The sequence below is a fragment of the Adiantum capillus-veneris genome, chromosome 21, assembly GCF_014529385.1.
Source record: "Adiantum capillus-veneris isolate H3 chromosome 21, ASM1452938v2, whole genome shotgun sequence".
Lineage (NCBI taxonomy): Eukaryota > Viridiplantae > Streptophyta > Polypodiopsida > Polypodiales > Pteridaceae > Adiantum > Adiantum capillus-veneris.
The window spans coordinates 49002247-49019499 of NC_140951.1; the positions used below are offsets into that span (position 1 = coordinate 49002247).

The 17253-nt window shown below is 45.9% G+C and overlaps 1 protein-coding gene across 2 annotated transcripts in view; it reads right to left on the bottom strand.

Moving 5' to 3' along the window:
- Nucleotides 1–840: 840 nt before the first annotated feature.
- Nucleotides 841–17253, bottom strand: part of LOC147430917 (zinc finger, C3HC4 type family protein) — a 44427-nt gene continuing 28014 nt past the window's right edge. Inside the window, exons 3-4 of one of the 2 annotated variants that reach the window (XM_086494474.1) lie at nt 1101–1216; nt 841–991 (exon numbers count right to left, since the gene is read on the bottom strand). In XM_086494474.1, coding sequence (XP_086350600.1) covers nt 919–991; nt 1101–1216 — 189 coding nt within the window. In that variant the 3' untranslated portion in view covers nt 841–918. Of the gene's footprint in view, nt 1217–17253 lie in introns of both variants that reach the window. The other variant, XM_086494473.1, reaches the window with a different exon arrangement.

Genomic DNA, 17253 nt, shown 5'->3' on the forward strand with positions numbered 1-17253 from the left:
TGGCATGCTAGTAGTCCTCGTCATCGAAGGAAGACTCTTGCTTTAGACCTTTATTTGATAAACATCAATATCCACAAGAAAAATGATGCGCATCCAGATGTATTCTAAATGACAAAATGTTTAGCATTGCATAATTTTGAAAGACAACCCATCCAAACCCTATCACGAAGTCTTAATTCACATCAAATAAATAACCAGCTCACACTCATCTGCTTCCAGATCCATTCAGCAGCTTGAGACGCAGACAGAAGCACGCACGTGGGGAGACACACACACACACACACACACACACTTCAAACGAGCTATTCATTAAAAAGCTTGAAAGACCCGCACGCGAGTGCAATCAACTCCAAGTGTGGCAAAATTGACTCTCAATCTACTCCAGGTCCCCAAAGAGTTGGTCTGACGGTAAGGCTTTGGCCTCTCAACCTACAGGTTGTGGGTTCAAATCCCCGTTGGGTCACACTCTAGAGGGACACCTTGTGCTCACTTGGATGTTCACGTTGCTAGGGCTCTTGCCCTTGGACACTCGAGTGCATCCTCCCCTCCTGGGGTGGGTCACCTGAGGAGGAGGTTCCTAGCTGGTTGCTATGAGTTCTCTCCGTCGTACCCAACACGTGGTGCATCAATTAGGTGGCCATGGTGATGCCTACGCGTGGCTCTTGCCCGATGGTACGCGGCCCTTGCCTGACCATGTAACATGGCTAATATTTGGAAGGGATAAGCACCCCCCCCCGCTACGGGCCCTTTGGTATGTCGGGGAGAAAAAAAAATTTACTCCAGACAAATCTACTTAACATACCACCATAGCCGAAGAACCGATACTGTGAAGTGAAAGCATGCGCAACCCTGTTCATGTCTATTGCTCACCTCAATTGTTCTTGTCTGTTGAGCTTCAAAATACTCCGTCTTTTCTCACTATACCACAGAAGCAGAACTTACAACATTGTAAAAGCAAAGAGTGGAGCCCAAAGTAGGTGGGTCTCCTTTCCTGTGCAGCCAGCACTGAAAACGACACTAAGCAAGTACATAGCTGATCAAGAAAATTCTCTTACAGAAATCCACGTTCTTGCCCATTCAGGCGACCCTGATTGTCCTACCAGCCTCTTGAGCTTAGATGTGCAACCACAGCACCTAGAGTATAATCAATGCTAAGATTCCACTTGTGCGCCAGCTCCTCCCGTGTGGCTTTGTTTAAAAGAAGAGGCTCTGGAACCTGCAACAACCAGAATGACAAATAAATTAACGTGATATGATGTAGGGAGAGAAAACACGATAGACCTCACACTAAATAATTCATAAGAACATTTAAACCATCAGTAAGCATAATGTCTTCTGTAATCATGTGACTGCACAAGGGGCCATTTTAGCCTTTAAGCTTTAAGATTGCAAAAGATACATTTTTTCCCTTTCTTCCACCATGGATGTGTTTGGCTCAGAGTTTCCGCAAGTATGTTATTTAAAGCTAATATCCCAGACCCAGCATTTGATAAAATAGATAATACAGTTCCAAACTTTTACATCAAGGTTGCATAAATTCTGCAAATTTATCGTTCGAGATGTTCTATTCCGTCCGAGTACGTGTTGGTCATCCAATACCCAGCATATTGGTTGTTTTGACTTTGAAATTCTTGATGGCCAGAAAATTCTAGCTTCCCTACTTTCGTTTTCGCATGCTGTGGAAGAGTGCCTTCGCTATTATGTTTCTGAGAATCTATCTTCAGCTTACATGCATATATGCACACTGTCTATCTGCTCCGTACTTGATGTATTTTATGGTTTAGGATTGAGATTCAGTACTTACAACGTTTCTTTTTGTACTTTATGCATGGTATTTAATGTCTCTATCCACCTTGTCTTACAAGAATTATTCCTATTACAATTGATTGATAGAACAATTAGCCCTTCTTGTCTTCGTTCTTTTACTAACAAAGCGAAAATTCAAACAACTGTTGTGAGGAATTTCAATTTTCAAAACTGAAGTGTCACGTGACACATCCCAACCCTATGTGTCCGTGGGCAAGCTACACCATAACAGGGTTCCCCTCAAGTCCAGTCAGTTTAGATTAGAAGTGATCTGGCACTTTTGTGAGTCTATTCGTAGACCGTGCATGCCCAGTCACTCAGTGTAGATGCATATCCTCTGGTTGCACACTGCATAAGCATAAGCATTTCCATCAGAGTCAGTTTGGGGATTTTTCAAGTGACTTTATCCTATTTTTCCCTATTTTGACATTTTTCACTTATTTATTAAGTGACTTTTGTTGGGAACTCAGTAGGGCAAATTGGGTAAGTTAATATATAAGCAAACCCAAGTTAGCACAAAAGGGCAGATGAGAAAGGAGCACAGCAGGCTACCAAGCAACAGGTGTTCCCTCCCTCTCTCAGCAAGACCCTCTCCAAGCCATCTTGGTGAGGCCACTCCACCATCGCCATCCTCTCACCCTTCCTTGGCGTTTCTCAAGCATCAGCCATCGCCATCAAAGTCCCCCCTTTCCTGGCGTTTGTTCCCCCTACAAGCAGCCCCATCCTTGGCGTTTTTGGCTCGCCAAACCCTTGCCATATTCAGCGTTTTGACTCACAGATTTCAGCCAAGTGCAACGTTTTACTAACGCTAGCAATGCTGCCAATTTCAGCGTTTTTCAGCATGGGAACTACTGCCATAGTCAGAGTTTTTTCAGCCTTCAACAATAGCAGCAAAACGCAGCCTGAACCCGATACATCATCAGCGTTTTTATCATCAGTATGACCCCTGACAAACCCATCACATTCAGCCATAAAGACAGCAGAAAAACAGTCATTTTCAGCCACCGAACAGCCACGAAATTCAGCCAATAGAAGATCCCAGATTTCAACCCGAAGTCGTCGTCATCACCATCGTCGTCATCGGCATAGTCCAAGTTGCGTCAGTCCATTGCATACGCATTGTACACCTTTGTGCAATCAAAGTAGACCACTCTCGCCGACGAGAGTGGGGCCTTCGGAGGAGGGTTTTACAAACTCTCGGGTGTCGTATCTCTCTTCTCTCTTTCTCTCAGTCTCATTCACTTGCACGCACAATATCCACTCACTTTGTTCGTGATCATAGCACTCTCCATAAGACGGAAGGCTCTCTCCTTCCCTAAGAACTAAATGGAACCTTGAGCAAATAAAGATCACTAATCTTGAGAAAATACAACATTCATTCCGCTGCAACTTACATTGGTACAGAGCTTTGGAAGTGTTCTGCATTACTCAAGGAAAGAACCACAAGAACCACAAGAATTTTTTTTGCTTGTTGCGGTCGCACGAACCCAAGTTCGCTTGGGCGTGTCGATTCCTAATCGTGTTTTGTTGAAGAGTGACAGGAATCCCAAGAAAGAAGGGCTTGTCCAGCCTCCCCTTGTGTCTCTTTTCACTCATTGAGAGCGGACCGTGCACTTAGCGGCCGGCCAATCGACGTGAGGTGGGAAAAGAAACCTTGGTGTAAGCGCAAGGCCGCCAAGGGGTGCGCCCGCAGAAAAGAGTAGAACTCGGGTGAAGAGAGATCCTTCTCCAACGCGATTTGCAAGCGAAAGAACACCTCAAGAACCTCAAGATCCCAAGAATCCAAGAACCAAGACCCTCAAGAACCAAGTTCCTTGTGAACTTAAGAACCAAAGATCCTAGTGCATGGTCGTCACCCGAAGCGGAATGGATACTTCGCATACAGGTGATGAGCATGAGAGAGGCGACGAAGGATTCTCCCCACCAGGAGATTTTTCCAACCCTCCCCCTTCGCCATCTAGGCCACGAGTTGTACTAACTCCTATGCAGATGATGGTCAAGTCAATGATGGACATGATGCTGGCACAACAAGAAGCGACTCCCGTCACTTTGGAAGCGAATCGTGTTGCGTTGGCACAACAAGAAACCAATCGCCTTGCTTTCGAACGCGAGCGCGATGAACGAAATGAACGAAAAGCAGAAAGGGACGCCGAGCGTGAAGCTCAAAGGGAGCTATGCACTCAAGAATTTATTTCCCACGTGCTAGCCTCGAAGACCGAACCACCCAAAGATCGTGGAAGTTCATCAAGTGGCGCAAGCCACGATGCAGATTCCAACCATCTAGTCATAGAGAAGTTGACTTTCAGTAAGTATGACGGTAAGATGGTTTTGCGACAACTAAGAAGATAGGAAATAGCAAAGTTTTGACGACAGCTATGTACCTTGCCGGTGATGCCATCAATTGGTACCATGCATGGCAAGAGGCACAGCTAGCCGCGCACCTAGAGGCAGCCGACGGATTCACGCCCCTTTCCTTCGATTGGGCTGATTTCCAAGACAAGCTCAAGGCGCGGTTTATGCCGCCTCAGTACCTCGCACGATTGAAGGACGATTGGCGCGCTCTCAAGCAAAACGGTATGCCGGTTATGTCTTTTTCTAATCGTGTTTTGCAGCTAGGTACCCAATTACGCATGTCGGATGATGAACGCAAAGAGGCATTCCTTTTTGGATTAGACGACTATATCAAGTTCGATGTAGAAGTCTTCGATCCAATCGATCTCAACAAGGCGGTAGCGATTGCTCTCGCACAGGAGATGAAGCACAACAAGGGAAAGCCTAAGGAGAACAAGACTTCCACAAGTACCTCGCAGACTTTTCAGAACCCGTAGAACGGTAAGAATGGTAAGAATGATAACTCTTCTAACCAATCTTCCAACAGTCTCTCATCAAAGAATTCTTCCAATGAATCTAAGGGTAAGGCTAATACAATTGCTAAGCTTACTCCAGATGAAAAGGTAGCACAAGGAATTGTAGGAGGATACATCACGTCAGAAGAACAAAGCATGTATTCTAAGGAAGGTCGTTGTTTTCATTGTCACATTAAGGGTCACATAAAAAGAACATGTCCTAAGCTTGAATCGAATGAATCTAAAGAACCCACAGCACCCACTACATCTGTCAATGCAATGAATGATAACACGAGTGTGCCCTAAGTTTCTCAGGACCCTCCCATTGATGAATCTCTCATTAAATGTTATGGTCGTACGTCGGGGCACCGTTTTGTCATATTGTTTGACCTAGGTAGTATGCATGATGTGATCAGTTCCTCTCTTGTTGAGAGAGCCCGCCTCGAAGTTAGTCCGAGATCTCCTATCGAGGTCTCTGGCTTTCGTCCCGGTATGGACGCTCTCATCACGGAGGAGTGCCTTGATGTGTTGTTTGCAATTCAACAGACTGCCTTCACTAGAAGATTTGTTGTTTCTCCTCTCTCAAGATGTGATATGATTTTGGACATTCGATGGTTTCGTGAGACTAACGCTCTCATTGATTTTGAGGCTAACACTTCAACTCTCAATGCCAAAAGTGATTCTCCTACTGTCTTTCATGGAGAGGACATTGCTCCTTCTCCATCTCTCATTGCTAATATGCAGGACAAGGTTGAAAGGATTCGGGATAAGGAGATTCTCTCAATCTCTTTTTCTCCATAGCACGACACATAGAATTTGCATGATTATGAGAAGCATGATGATTTGAATGATAATGATTTGCATGATGGTTTGGATGATAAAGACAAGCATGATGATTTGCATGATCAAGATGTGATTTCTCACAAGCACGATGAGTTGCATACAGATGATGTGATTGTTCACAAGGATGAGGTATTAGTGAATGCTTTTTCTAGCGAAGCTAACCTCGTTGCAGATTCTATCAATCACGAAGGATCGATCTTGGCTCTCGAGCCTAGGTCCAAAGAACCCCCACAGGACGATTCGATCATTCAGGAAGACCGAACCCTCACAAGAAGTATTATGTGTTCGCATGATTGATATGCACGCATTATTCGAGTGTTTCATTCGTGAAGGTTTCCTGTATTTTAGTCAACATCGTTATGTGCTCCCTTTTCCTAGGCATGACATATTGTATGTTGAGCACGTTTCTCTCATGGATGAGCACGAATGTATGCGGATTGTTCATGAAAAGCTGAAAGGTATATATGTAAGGAAGTCACATTCCATGTCTCTTCCTTGGCATGACACAGTACCCGAAAGAGCACATGAAAGTGTGAGCACCAAGCATGGGCATTTCCGTTGTGAATTGCCACAGTTGATTGCTCTAGATCTTAAGAGAAAGATTCGAGCACATTGTTTGCATGTGTTTGATGAACGGGTTGTCACTCCGTCTATTGGTTCATCTACATTGCATGCACAGTCTTTACGGAAGACAAGATTTTTTCCAGTCACTTTACATGGAATAGGTATGTTCATGGTTTTGTGTTGGACATGGTTTCAGGAATTTTCAACCATGGAGATTTTTGAAGAAGAAAGAAGCATGACTCTCGACGAAGTTGAAGCATTGAAGGAGCCACAGAAGACTTTGTGTCGCTTTCGGCGTGGCCCAAAGAAGCAAGTGTTGCAGACCTTTATGAAGTTCAAGTACCGCATGACCCACACATCAGAGTGGGCCGGCGAAGAGTCTCTTCGCGATCTCCCTCGACGCCATACAATTCGGTACCAGTACCTCACTTTGAAAAGGAGGGGATGTCACGTGACACATCCCAACCCTATGTGTCCGTGGGCAAGCTACACCATAACAGGGTTCCCCTCAAGTCCAGTCAGTTTAGATTAGAAGTGATCTGGCACTGTTGTGAGTCTATTCGTAGACCGTGCATGCCCAGTCACTCAGTGTAGATGCATATCCTCTGGTTGCACACCGCATAAGCATAAGCATTTCCATCAGAGTCAGTTTGGGGATTTTTCAAGTGACTTTATCCTATTTTTCCCTATTTTGACATTTTTCACTTATTTATTAAGTGACTTTTGTTGGGAACTCAGTAGGGCAAATTGGGTAAGTTAATATATAAGCAAACCCAAGTTAGCACAAAAGGGCAGATGAGAAAGGAGCACAGCAGGCTACCAAGCAACAGGTGTTCCCTCCCTCTCTCAACAAGACCCTCTCCAAGCCATCTTGGTGAGGCCACTCCACCATCGCCATCCTCTCACCCTTCCTTGGCGTTTCTCAAGCATCAGCCATCGCCATCAAAGTCCCCCCTTTCCTGGCGTTTGTTCTCCCTACAAGCAGCCCCATCCTTGGCGTTTTTGGCTCGCCAAACCCTTGACATATTCAGCGTTTTGACTCACAGATTTCAGCCAAGTGCAGCGTTTTACTAACGCTAGCAATGCTGCCAATTTCAGCGTTTTTCAGCATGGGAACTACTGCCACAGTCAGAGTTTTTTCAGCCTTCAACAATAGCAGCAAAACGCAGCCTGAACCCGATACATCATCAGCGTTTTTATCATCAGTATGACCCCTGACAAACCCGTCACATTCAGCCATAAAGACAGCAGAAAAACAGTCATTTTCAGCCACCGAACAGCCACGAAATTCAGCCAATAGAAGATCCCAGATTTCAGCCCGAAGTCGTCGTCATCACCGTCGTCGTCATCGGCATAGTCCAAGTTGCGTCAGTCCATTGCATACGCATTGTACACCTTTGTGAAATCAAAGTAGACCACTCTCGCCGACGAGAGTGGGGCCTTCGGAGGAGGGTTTTACAAACTCTCGGGTGTCGTATCTCTCTTCTCTCTTTCTCTCAGTCTCATTCACTTGCACGCACAATATCCACTCACTTTGTTCGTGATCATAGCACTCTCCATAAGACGGAAGGCTCTCTCCTTCCCTAAGAACTAAAAGGAACCTTGAGCAAATAAAGATAATCTTGAGAAAATACAACATTCATTCTGCTGCACCTTACATGAAGCACAAGCTTAGAATAATGGGACCACTTCTCATGCTTTAACATCTTATCACACACACACACACACACACACACACACACACACACACACAGAGAGAGATTCCATTATCGTTCTCGAAGGTCAAATATGACCTTATGGGACCAAAAGAAACATATCATGTGTAGTGTGTGCAACTGATAGTCGACTCTCAATGCTCAAAAACTGTGTAGGGAGAGCTCATGGCTGAAAATATGGGAAAAGCTAGCTCTAATGAGATCAAAAGCTGAGCACTCAAGCAAAGTGTGATACTCTAAGACTTGAGAACTTGTTGGGGACATAGAGTGCATGGTCGATAAGACTCCTTGTAAGGTGCAGCGGAAGTGAATGTTGAACTTTGCTCAAGATGCATGCTCCGAACTTTGCTCAAGATGAGTGCTCCGAACTGTGCTCAAGGGTTCCTTTTACTTACGGAAGGGAGAGCCTTCCGTTCCTTTAGTGAGAGAGTGCAAATGATCACAAACAAAGTGAATGACACTGTGAATGAAGGTGCTGAGACTGAGAGAGAGAGAAGAATACGACACCAAACTATTGTCAAACCCTTCTCCAAGGGTCCCCCCTCTCTATGGCAAGGCGAGAGAGGTCTATGCTATTGATTGCACAAATCTGGTACAATGGTCTAGATGCAATGGACTTGCCGACGATGTCGACGACAATGATGATGACGACGAGAAGGGCTGAAAACTGAAAATGCTAGGGACTTGAATCTGCAAATCTGCTATCTGCTGAATTCTAACACTGTGTCGGTGAGGACGGCGATGGCGACGACGCGACAACGATGCGCTGAAAACGCAGATGCTGAAATCTGCGGACAGCGGGCTGAAACTGAAAACGCTCGCTGATCCAATCGTGCGGCGAGGATTTGCTACGGGTAGGTGAGATCTGCAAGGTTTGGGGTTGTACTTGCGGAGTCTAGTGCTGAAAACAGGAAATGCTGATGCCGACAAACTGCAGAACGCTAATGTTGATCTCCAAGTTGCAAAAACGCTAGGCACTCTCCAAAATGGAACCGCCAGTGAACTGTAGCAAAAACGCAAAGGCTGATCTACTGCCGAAAACGCTGGGCTGAAACTGTTGGTGAAAACGCCAGATGTCTTGATGGCTGAAAACGCTAAGGAGTTCTGCCGGTCTTGCTGAGAAGGTGCACTGCAAGTTGTAGGACTTCTGCCGTCTCTTCTGCCAGAAAGTGCTAGCGCTAGGTTTTCTTATATATTGTCTTGGCAAAATTGCCCTACCCATTTTCCCAACAAAGTCACTTATCAATAATGGATAAAGTAGGGAAAATGGGTTCTGTGCATTGTAAAATGCTTATGTACTAACTGTCATGCTGATGATCATGCTGTGTGCAACCAGAGGATATGTAACTACTCTAAGTGCCTGGACATGCACGGCCTCCGCACAGGCTCACAAAGGTGCCAGAACACTTCCTAAGTTGACCTAAATCCTGGACCTGAAGTAGCTTGTCCACCATGCACATAGGGTTAGAGTTGTGCTGGATGGAGGCAATAGTGCAGATCACACTAAGGAATGGGCTCAAGCATGTCTTATGGCTGAAAATATGGGGAAAGCTAGCTCTAATGTGATCAAAAGCTGAGCACTCAAGCAAAGTGTGATACTCAGACTTACGAACTTGTCGGGGACATAAGAGTGCATGGTCGATGAGACTCCTTGCCGGTGCCCCAAGATCGTGGAGAATTGAGAGCTGTGCCGGATGGAGGCAATAGTGTGGATCACACTAAGTAATGGGTTCAAGCATGTCCGATGGCTGAAAATATGGGGAAAGCTAGCTCTAATGTGATCAAAAGCTGAGCACTCAAGCAAAGTGCAATACTCAGACTTGCGAACTTGTCAGAGACATAGAGTGCATGGTCGATGAAACATATCATGTGTAGTGTGTGCAACTGATAACGACTCTCGATGCTCAAAAATGTGAGATTTACACCACTCTGCTGCTTCACAAGTCTAGGGCATACTTGTACGGCTAGTATGTCTCCGGGCTGACCACCCATAGCCTAGGTTTCTCTTGGTCCCGCCGCCCACTTTTATCCAGGCGCCCACATATATTTCCATATATCATTTTTCTGTTGAATCGTGGGGATTTTCATCAGGCCTTGCTCTACCTCCCCTTGGGCACCTATTTATAGGGCCAGGGGGGTACCCACTTCCATCATCTGTTGTACTGAGGTTCTCGTGCTCTGGTAGTCAATGGAGGGCTGATCGCCCCCTTTCCTACACATAGCGTTTGTCTCTCTCTCTCTCTCTCTCTCTCTCTCTCTCTCTCTCTCTCTCTCTCTCTCTCTCTCTCTCTCTCTCTCTCTCTCTCTCTCTCACGCTTCCGCACACGCGCACTCACATAATATCAGACGCCAGCTCACATGGTATCAGCAGCTTAGGCTTCCATGGCCTGGGAGAACGCATCTCTGCATCAGGTTCTCCTCCCAAGATCAGCATAACCAACGTTTTTATGCAAAATCTGCCAGCGTTTTGCAAACAACCAGGCGCGCGATGAGATCTGTGTTTTTCGTCGCAGAGGATCCCCCTCCACCTACGTTTTTGCAGATCAGGTCAGCGTTTTTTCATCAGGCTGCTAGCGCTTCACTTCTCTTCCATCGCTGGAAACCTCCTTTGCACCATCTGTGTTTTTCAGCCAGACCTGCGTTTTTGGGTTTTCAGCCCATTTTTGGCGGTTTTATTGGTCACTTTGTGTCGTTGACACCTTCCACAAGTTGTTGGGCACCTAGGGTACCCATCAAGCCTTTGTTTTTTCAGCAAACAGAAGGTTTTTGGTGCCAACAAGTGCAGCAAAAGTGGGCTGCAAATTAACCTGCGTTTTTGCAGCAGGAGGGCAGTGCTCAGCTTCTGGACCCCGGATCTTGCCACCACCTACCCGCCTTGGCATCCGGTGCCTTGCCGGCGAAGTTCCTCTTCAAATCTACAGATTTCAGCCATTACCCCTTGCTGTTTTTTCTGTTTTCAGCCCATTTGGGGTAGTGACAATGATTCACCACCCTTCGCTACACCCTCTGCACCGCTCCAGACCCTGCCGGGAGCGTATGAGCACGCTGAAAATCGCTGGACAGCAGCGTTTTCATCACCTCGCAGTTGTATTTTGGGTGGCCAGCAGCCTCTTGGCTTGTGTTTTTTACAGAGGATGAAGTTACCTCCTGCTAGGATACTATTCGATGGTGGTCCGTGCGGTCTCTCAGTGACTGTTGCTGTACACGGTATCTTTTAGACATCGGCTTGATCATCAACATGCGTACGATCCTTGGAAGATCCATTCACTCCAGCCATCATTCGGCGGTTGCACACTCCAGAGGGGGTGGTGACTTGTGGTTTGCAATGGACACACCTTTGCACTCATCAGAGGTGTTCACACGAGATATGGTCATGCTCATGGCATATGGGATTCCGACATTCCCAGAGAGGACACCACCATCTTGGGTGGACACACACTTACCACTTGACCTCAACACGTACGATCACTTGCTTACACAGGAGCATCTCATGGACTTAGGGAGAGGATCTTGGATCTCTTCTTGAACAGGTTCATTGCTTGGATCTATAGACTGAAGTGGGACTTCAGTTCTTTGAACTCTCCTGGAGAGTTTACCTGCGAGATGCGGGAGATCGGGCATCATCCATGCGACTACTTCCGGAGTCACCCGGAGCTTGGCTTGGACGGTAGTGCAGTTGCTCTTTCACACTCTTGATCCTTTGGATTTTTACCTTCAGAGTTGCTCATACTCATCCTCGGTAACCTCACAGCAGACTCCTCCCCCGACCTGGGCAGTAGGCCACTCCCAACTCATTCATCTTGAGAGCCACACCGACCCGCTAGGTCTAGTGGCATTGTTGGCGGGATTATGCTTTGGTTTACACCGGAGGACTGGAGGAGGAGTTATAGGCAGGTCGGAGCAGACATCTTGGTCTGGCCACTGATTCCCAGATTTTCCTTAGCGCAGACTTCTCAGTCTGGCTTCCCTACTTTTACAGGATGATTACAATGCAGACAGCTTGGTTTGACCACACCTCTTCTCAAAGGCCCTTCACAGCACAGACTACTTAGTGTGGCTTTCCCCTCATCTTGGATTACCCTACCTACTGACAGGACACCATCCGGTGGTGGTCCGTGCGGTCTCTCGGTAACTGCTACAGCTTACGGTAGCTTCTACATTGCGGACAGTTTAGTCAAGCTTTCCTTGATTCGGAGCACGTTTACGGCGCAGATTTCTACATCTGGCCTTCCTAGCGTTTTACACAGCTTAGCCACCTAGCCACACTGGGTTACATGTTCATGCATTGCCAGGCTTCTAATCATTCGCATGACAGTTCCTAGGCTTCTCCATTCACTCCAGACGGTTTGACTACAGACACAACAGATCCTATTGGGCAGGACACTTGCAGGTCTATTGGCACTTCTTTTACGACAAGGAGTTGTTTTCACACTCAATTCGGGACCTTCACGCAGTATAATCACCCTATGTCGGCAGAGTACAGCAGTTTGCTACACTGCTCGTGACGGTACTTTACCATTAGAGATTTCTTGGCGGTCATGACACCCCACACTGTTGGTACACTCGCGGAGTTCACCGGAGTATTGTCCTTCAGTGGACATTGCAGCAAACATCTTTATCGTTTGCCTCACATCTTCGGCTTCACGTGGTTTGTTCAGCATCCGGTGCTGAGAGGGGGTGTTAGATTTACACCACTCTGCTGCTTCACAGGTCTAGGGCATACTTGTACGGCTAGTATGTCTCCGGGCTGGCCACCCATAGCCTAGGTTTCTCCTATTCCGGCCGCCCGAGTTTGGGGCCGGCCTCCCACTTTTGTCCGAACGTCCACATATATTTCCATATATCATTTTTTTGTTGGGTCGTGGGGATTTTCATCAGGCCTTGAACTACCTCCCCTTGGGCACCTATTTACAGGGCCAGGGGGATACCCACTTCCATCATCTGTTGTACTGAGGTTCTCTTGCTCTGGTAGTCACTGGGGGGACTGATCGCCCCCTTTCCTACACATAGCGTTTGTGTCTCCTCTCTCTCTCTCTCTCTCTCTCTCTCTCTCTCTCTCTCTCTCTCTCTCTCTCTCTCTCTCTCTCTCTCTCTCTCTCTCTCTCTCTCTCTCTCTCTCTCTCTCTCACGCTTCCGCACAACGCACTCTCACAAAAAACAGTGTAGGACGAGCTCATGGCTGAAAATATGGGGAAAGCTAGCTCTAATGAGATCAAAAGCTGAACATCAAGCAGAGTGTGATACTCAAGACTTGTGAACTTGTTGGGGACATAGAGTAGGTCCCCTGGCAATGTCCTACAATTGAGGTGCGAAACCGTAAACCTATAGAAAAACACAGCAGGCTGTAATTTTCTGTTTTGGATCGTTTTGGCGGAGCAAACACGCCCACGCCTATCTCACGTGTTCCCGCACGCAATGGGATAGTTCCCCTTTGGATTGGACGAGTTTTCACGCGAGGAAACTCTCTGTTTTCGCAATCCTTCGCGATGGAACTGTGTGTAATTGTGGGAGATTAGCAATTAGCTAGTTCGGTACCTGTTCAGAAGGCTCTTGCCTTGGCAAACATGCATAAAACCCCCTGAACTGTACATGGTCATTTGAGAAGCCCAACAAGTAGGACTTTACCATATGTGCAAAGGGATGCACGAGAGCAAATCATCGCGCTACATGAGACAAGGGAGAAGGCAAAGCTTTCCGTTAAAGCTGTGATCACCTGCACCCACTACTCACACACACACAGTGTAGGCTCACTTAATGAAGCAAAATTCAGCCTCTACTCTCAAATTGGACGCCCCCTCTTGGGACGAGTTTGGCAATTCTGCTTGGAGCCGCCATGTGTCCCTTACGCCTCTTTTGAGTTAGTTTTCTAGTACCCACCAACTTATAAGTGTCGCGAGGGGCCTAGACGACTTTGAACGGAGCCTAGACAACGTTTTATTGCTTGGATTTCGGTGCCGACTAGCCAAACGATCTCGTGGCGACTTGCCCTTCCCAACTACGGGTGAAACTCTCGACCGTCAACCGTTTCACACTAGCCGCCACAATGTCTGGCCAATTGTGACTTCAAAAAGAGGGTCCCAAAAATTGAAGAAAAATCAAGAGAAAGAAACCAACAACTAAGGTTAGTGATTTCCACAGCCTCGTGACATACCCCCCTCTTGAAATCGCAAACGTCCTCGATTGCATGCCCAATATACATGCCATAGATGATTTAGTGTGATTAGCACCCTTTTATTATCACATGTATCCACAGGAAAGGTGATGAAACATAGATACAAATGACTTCATGAAACCTTCAGTCATTTCCATCTATCATAGAAGTAAGCATAATACCTTTAGCATTTGTAGAGTAGCGTCCACTTCTATTGCACTGAATCCGTATGTACATTTGATCCACTAGCTCCATTATTACCTCTCTTTCGAACACGTTGCGTTGGGGCATACGTAGGTTGTAACCCAAAGGCCTCAAGATAAAGCTGCAATACATTTGGTGACTCTAGCAATTCACACTCTTCCATCCACTTTGCATCCATAGGTGGATAGTTCCTGAACTTCACCAAATACCATCGTGCAACTTTTCCCTAAACTTGTCTTTCCTTATGTGCCAAAACTTGCTCAGGTACCAAGATCTCATCAAGTTCCTCAACTTCTCATTGATCCTCATCTGGCATATCTTCTGGCACATCTCCCACGAAGGGTCTTAGAAGACTCACGTGAAACGCATTATGAATCTTCCAAATATCAAGCAATTTCAACCTATAAGCAGCATCGCTGATCTTCTCAAATACTTGAAAAGGCCCATAGTGACGCATGCTGAGCTTCGGAAACAACCGTTCCTTGCCCTTCATGTTCTTTAACCTTGCCTTTTCAAACCGTAAGAGTACCCAGTCACCTGGTGAAAACAACAATTCACGACGGTGACGATCAGCAACCCTTTTTTGCTTTGCCTGAGTCTTCTCCAAGGCAAGCTTGATCTTCTTATACATTTCGTCCATGTTCTCTACATATCCATCTGCCTCAAAAATTTTGTCCTTTGGGTGCAAAATAGGAGGAACCTTTTTGCCACCCTCAACAATCTCAAAAGGTGCCTTGCCTGCAAACAAATGCACTGTATTGTTATCATAGTGGTCTCATACGGTCCCGTACGTTTTGTACACGTACGACGATGTGCGGTACTAAACGAACTAAAAAAAAAAAGATGTACGACGACGTTATGTACATTCAAAATAAAAAAACAAATATAATAATACAGAGAGGGAAGGGAGGGGAGGGGAGGGGGGGGGGGGATGGAGACGTGAATTATGAGAGCTTGAATGGGAGCTTGAGAGGGAGAGACGCAAGGGAGAGAAGATGGAGAGGCAAGACTCTAGTCTCTACAGCTTTTCACTTGAGAGCTAGAACATGGGAGCATTGAGCAATGAGAGCATGAGCATGAGAGAAGTGGAGCCCTAGCACATAGAATCCAATGTGGCTTAAGCGCTTGAAAACGGCCCCAAAAGTTGTCCTCAACGGCCCTTGGTCAACGGTCAAGAGCTACCAACGGCTATAAACGGCCACTTAAAATCTGACCGTACAAAACGTACTAAAACGAACGGGACGAGACGTGATCTGCCGTATAGAACGAGACGTTCTGTACGTCGTACGAAAACTACCTTGTGTTGTATGCATACTCAAGCATGGGTAGGTACGGTTCCCACTTGCCCTTATTATCTGACACATAGCATTTCAGCAGATCTAAGATAGTAGAATTAGCCTCTTCTGATTGCAAATCAGTTTGTGGATGAAATGAGGAGGAAAACTTGAGAGTGATACCCATGTTTTCAAATAAGCCTCTCTAAAGTAGGTTGGTCATACATGTATCACGATCACTGGCAATAGACTGTGGCATACCATGGGACTTGAACACATTGTACATAAACAATCGTGCCATCTGGTTAGATTTTATCTTCTTCCTGGCAGGAATAAAATGGGCATGCTTGTTGAACCTGCAAATAATGGTCCATATACCATCATTCCCTGTCGGCGTTCTTGGAAGATCAAAGAACTGTTCAAAGATCCTTGCGAAATCTTCATCAATAGGATATTGTTCCTTCATGTCATCAAGCTCATGATGATAAGTAACTGACACGGCTGAAATCTGTGGCTTTCTGGATAAACGCATGAGCCACATCATTCTTCTTGCCTTCCACATGTAGAATTTGAAAGTGGAACATAGAAAGAATGTTTGCCCATCGCATATGCTTTTCGGATAACTTTGACTGTGTCAAGAAGTATTGCAAGGTCTAATGATCCGTTTCGACAACAAAATCAGCACCTAACAGGTAGTGCTTCCAGCTAGAAAGCGCATGAATCACGGCCAGTAGCTCTTTCTCAAAATTTTCAGTCTTTTCTAGCCCTTGCAAGATTCTGCTCTCGTAAGCTACTACCTGACCATCTTGCATTAACACTGCCCCAATACTATTGCCACACGCATCACACTGGACCATAAATGACTTCCTGAGATCCGGCAAGACAATTATTGGATCCGAAGTCATCTTTTCCTTTAAGAGATTAAAAGCGGAAATCTCTTTTTCTGTCCACTTGAACATGACCTCTTTCTTTTGTAGAGCATGAAGGGGTGAAGCAATCTCGGCAAAGTTCCTGATAAACCTTCTGTAGTAAGAGCATAAGCCCAAGAAGCTACACGCATCATGCATAGTCTTTAAATTTGGCCATGTCCTAATTGCTTCAACCTTAGCAAGATCCATTCGAACACCATCCTTTAACACTATGTGGCCAAGAAATGAATCTCTTCCAAGAAGAACTCACTTTTCTTAGGATTAACAAGCAACCTGTGACTGCGTACCTCTTCGAAGACAATGGTCAAGTGATGCCTATGCTCCTCTTCATTCTTTGAGTAGACTATCATGTCATCAAAGAATGTGCCAACAAAATTTTGATGTGGGCGGAAGATCCAATCCATCATCCTATTAAACATAGCAGGAGCATTTGTAAAACCAAAGGGCATCACTAAGAACTCATACAGACCAAACGTCGTCCTAACGCAGTCTTGTGCACATCCTCTAGCCTGATACAAATCTGATAATACCCATTCTTAAGGTCTATCTTGTTGAAAATTGCAGCACCCTCTAGTTGGTCAAGAATATCATCAATCCTTGGAATAGGAAACCTATTCTTGATGGTATTCTTATTCAACGCACGGTAATCAATACACATACGCCAAGAACCATCCTTCTTCTGCATTAGGAGCATTGGGGAGAAAAAAGGTGAAGAAGTAGGTTGAATCAGCCCTTTCTGTAGCAGCTCCTCTATTTGGGCCATAATCTCTTTCTGCTGAGCCGCACTAACCCTATAGGGAGGCCCTGGCACCAAATCTATCGCATGATCCTTAGGCCTCTCCGGCGGCAACTGAGACGATAATGAATCAGAAAAACAGTCACTAAATTCTCGCAAAAATGCTGACCTTTCTTTATCTAACA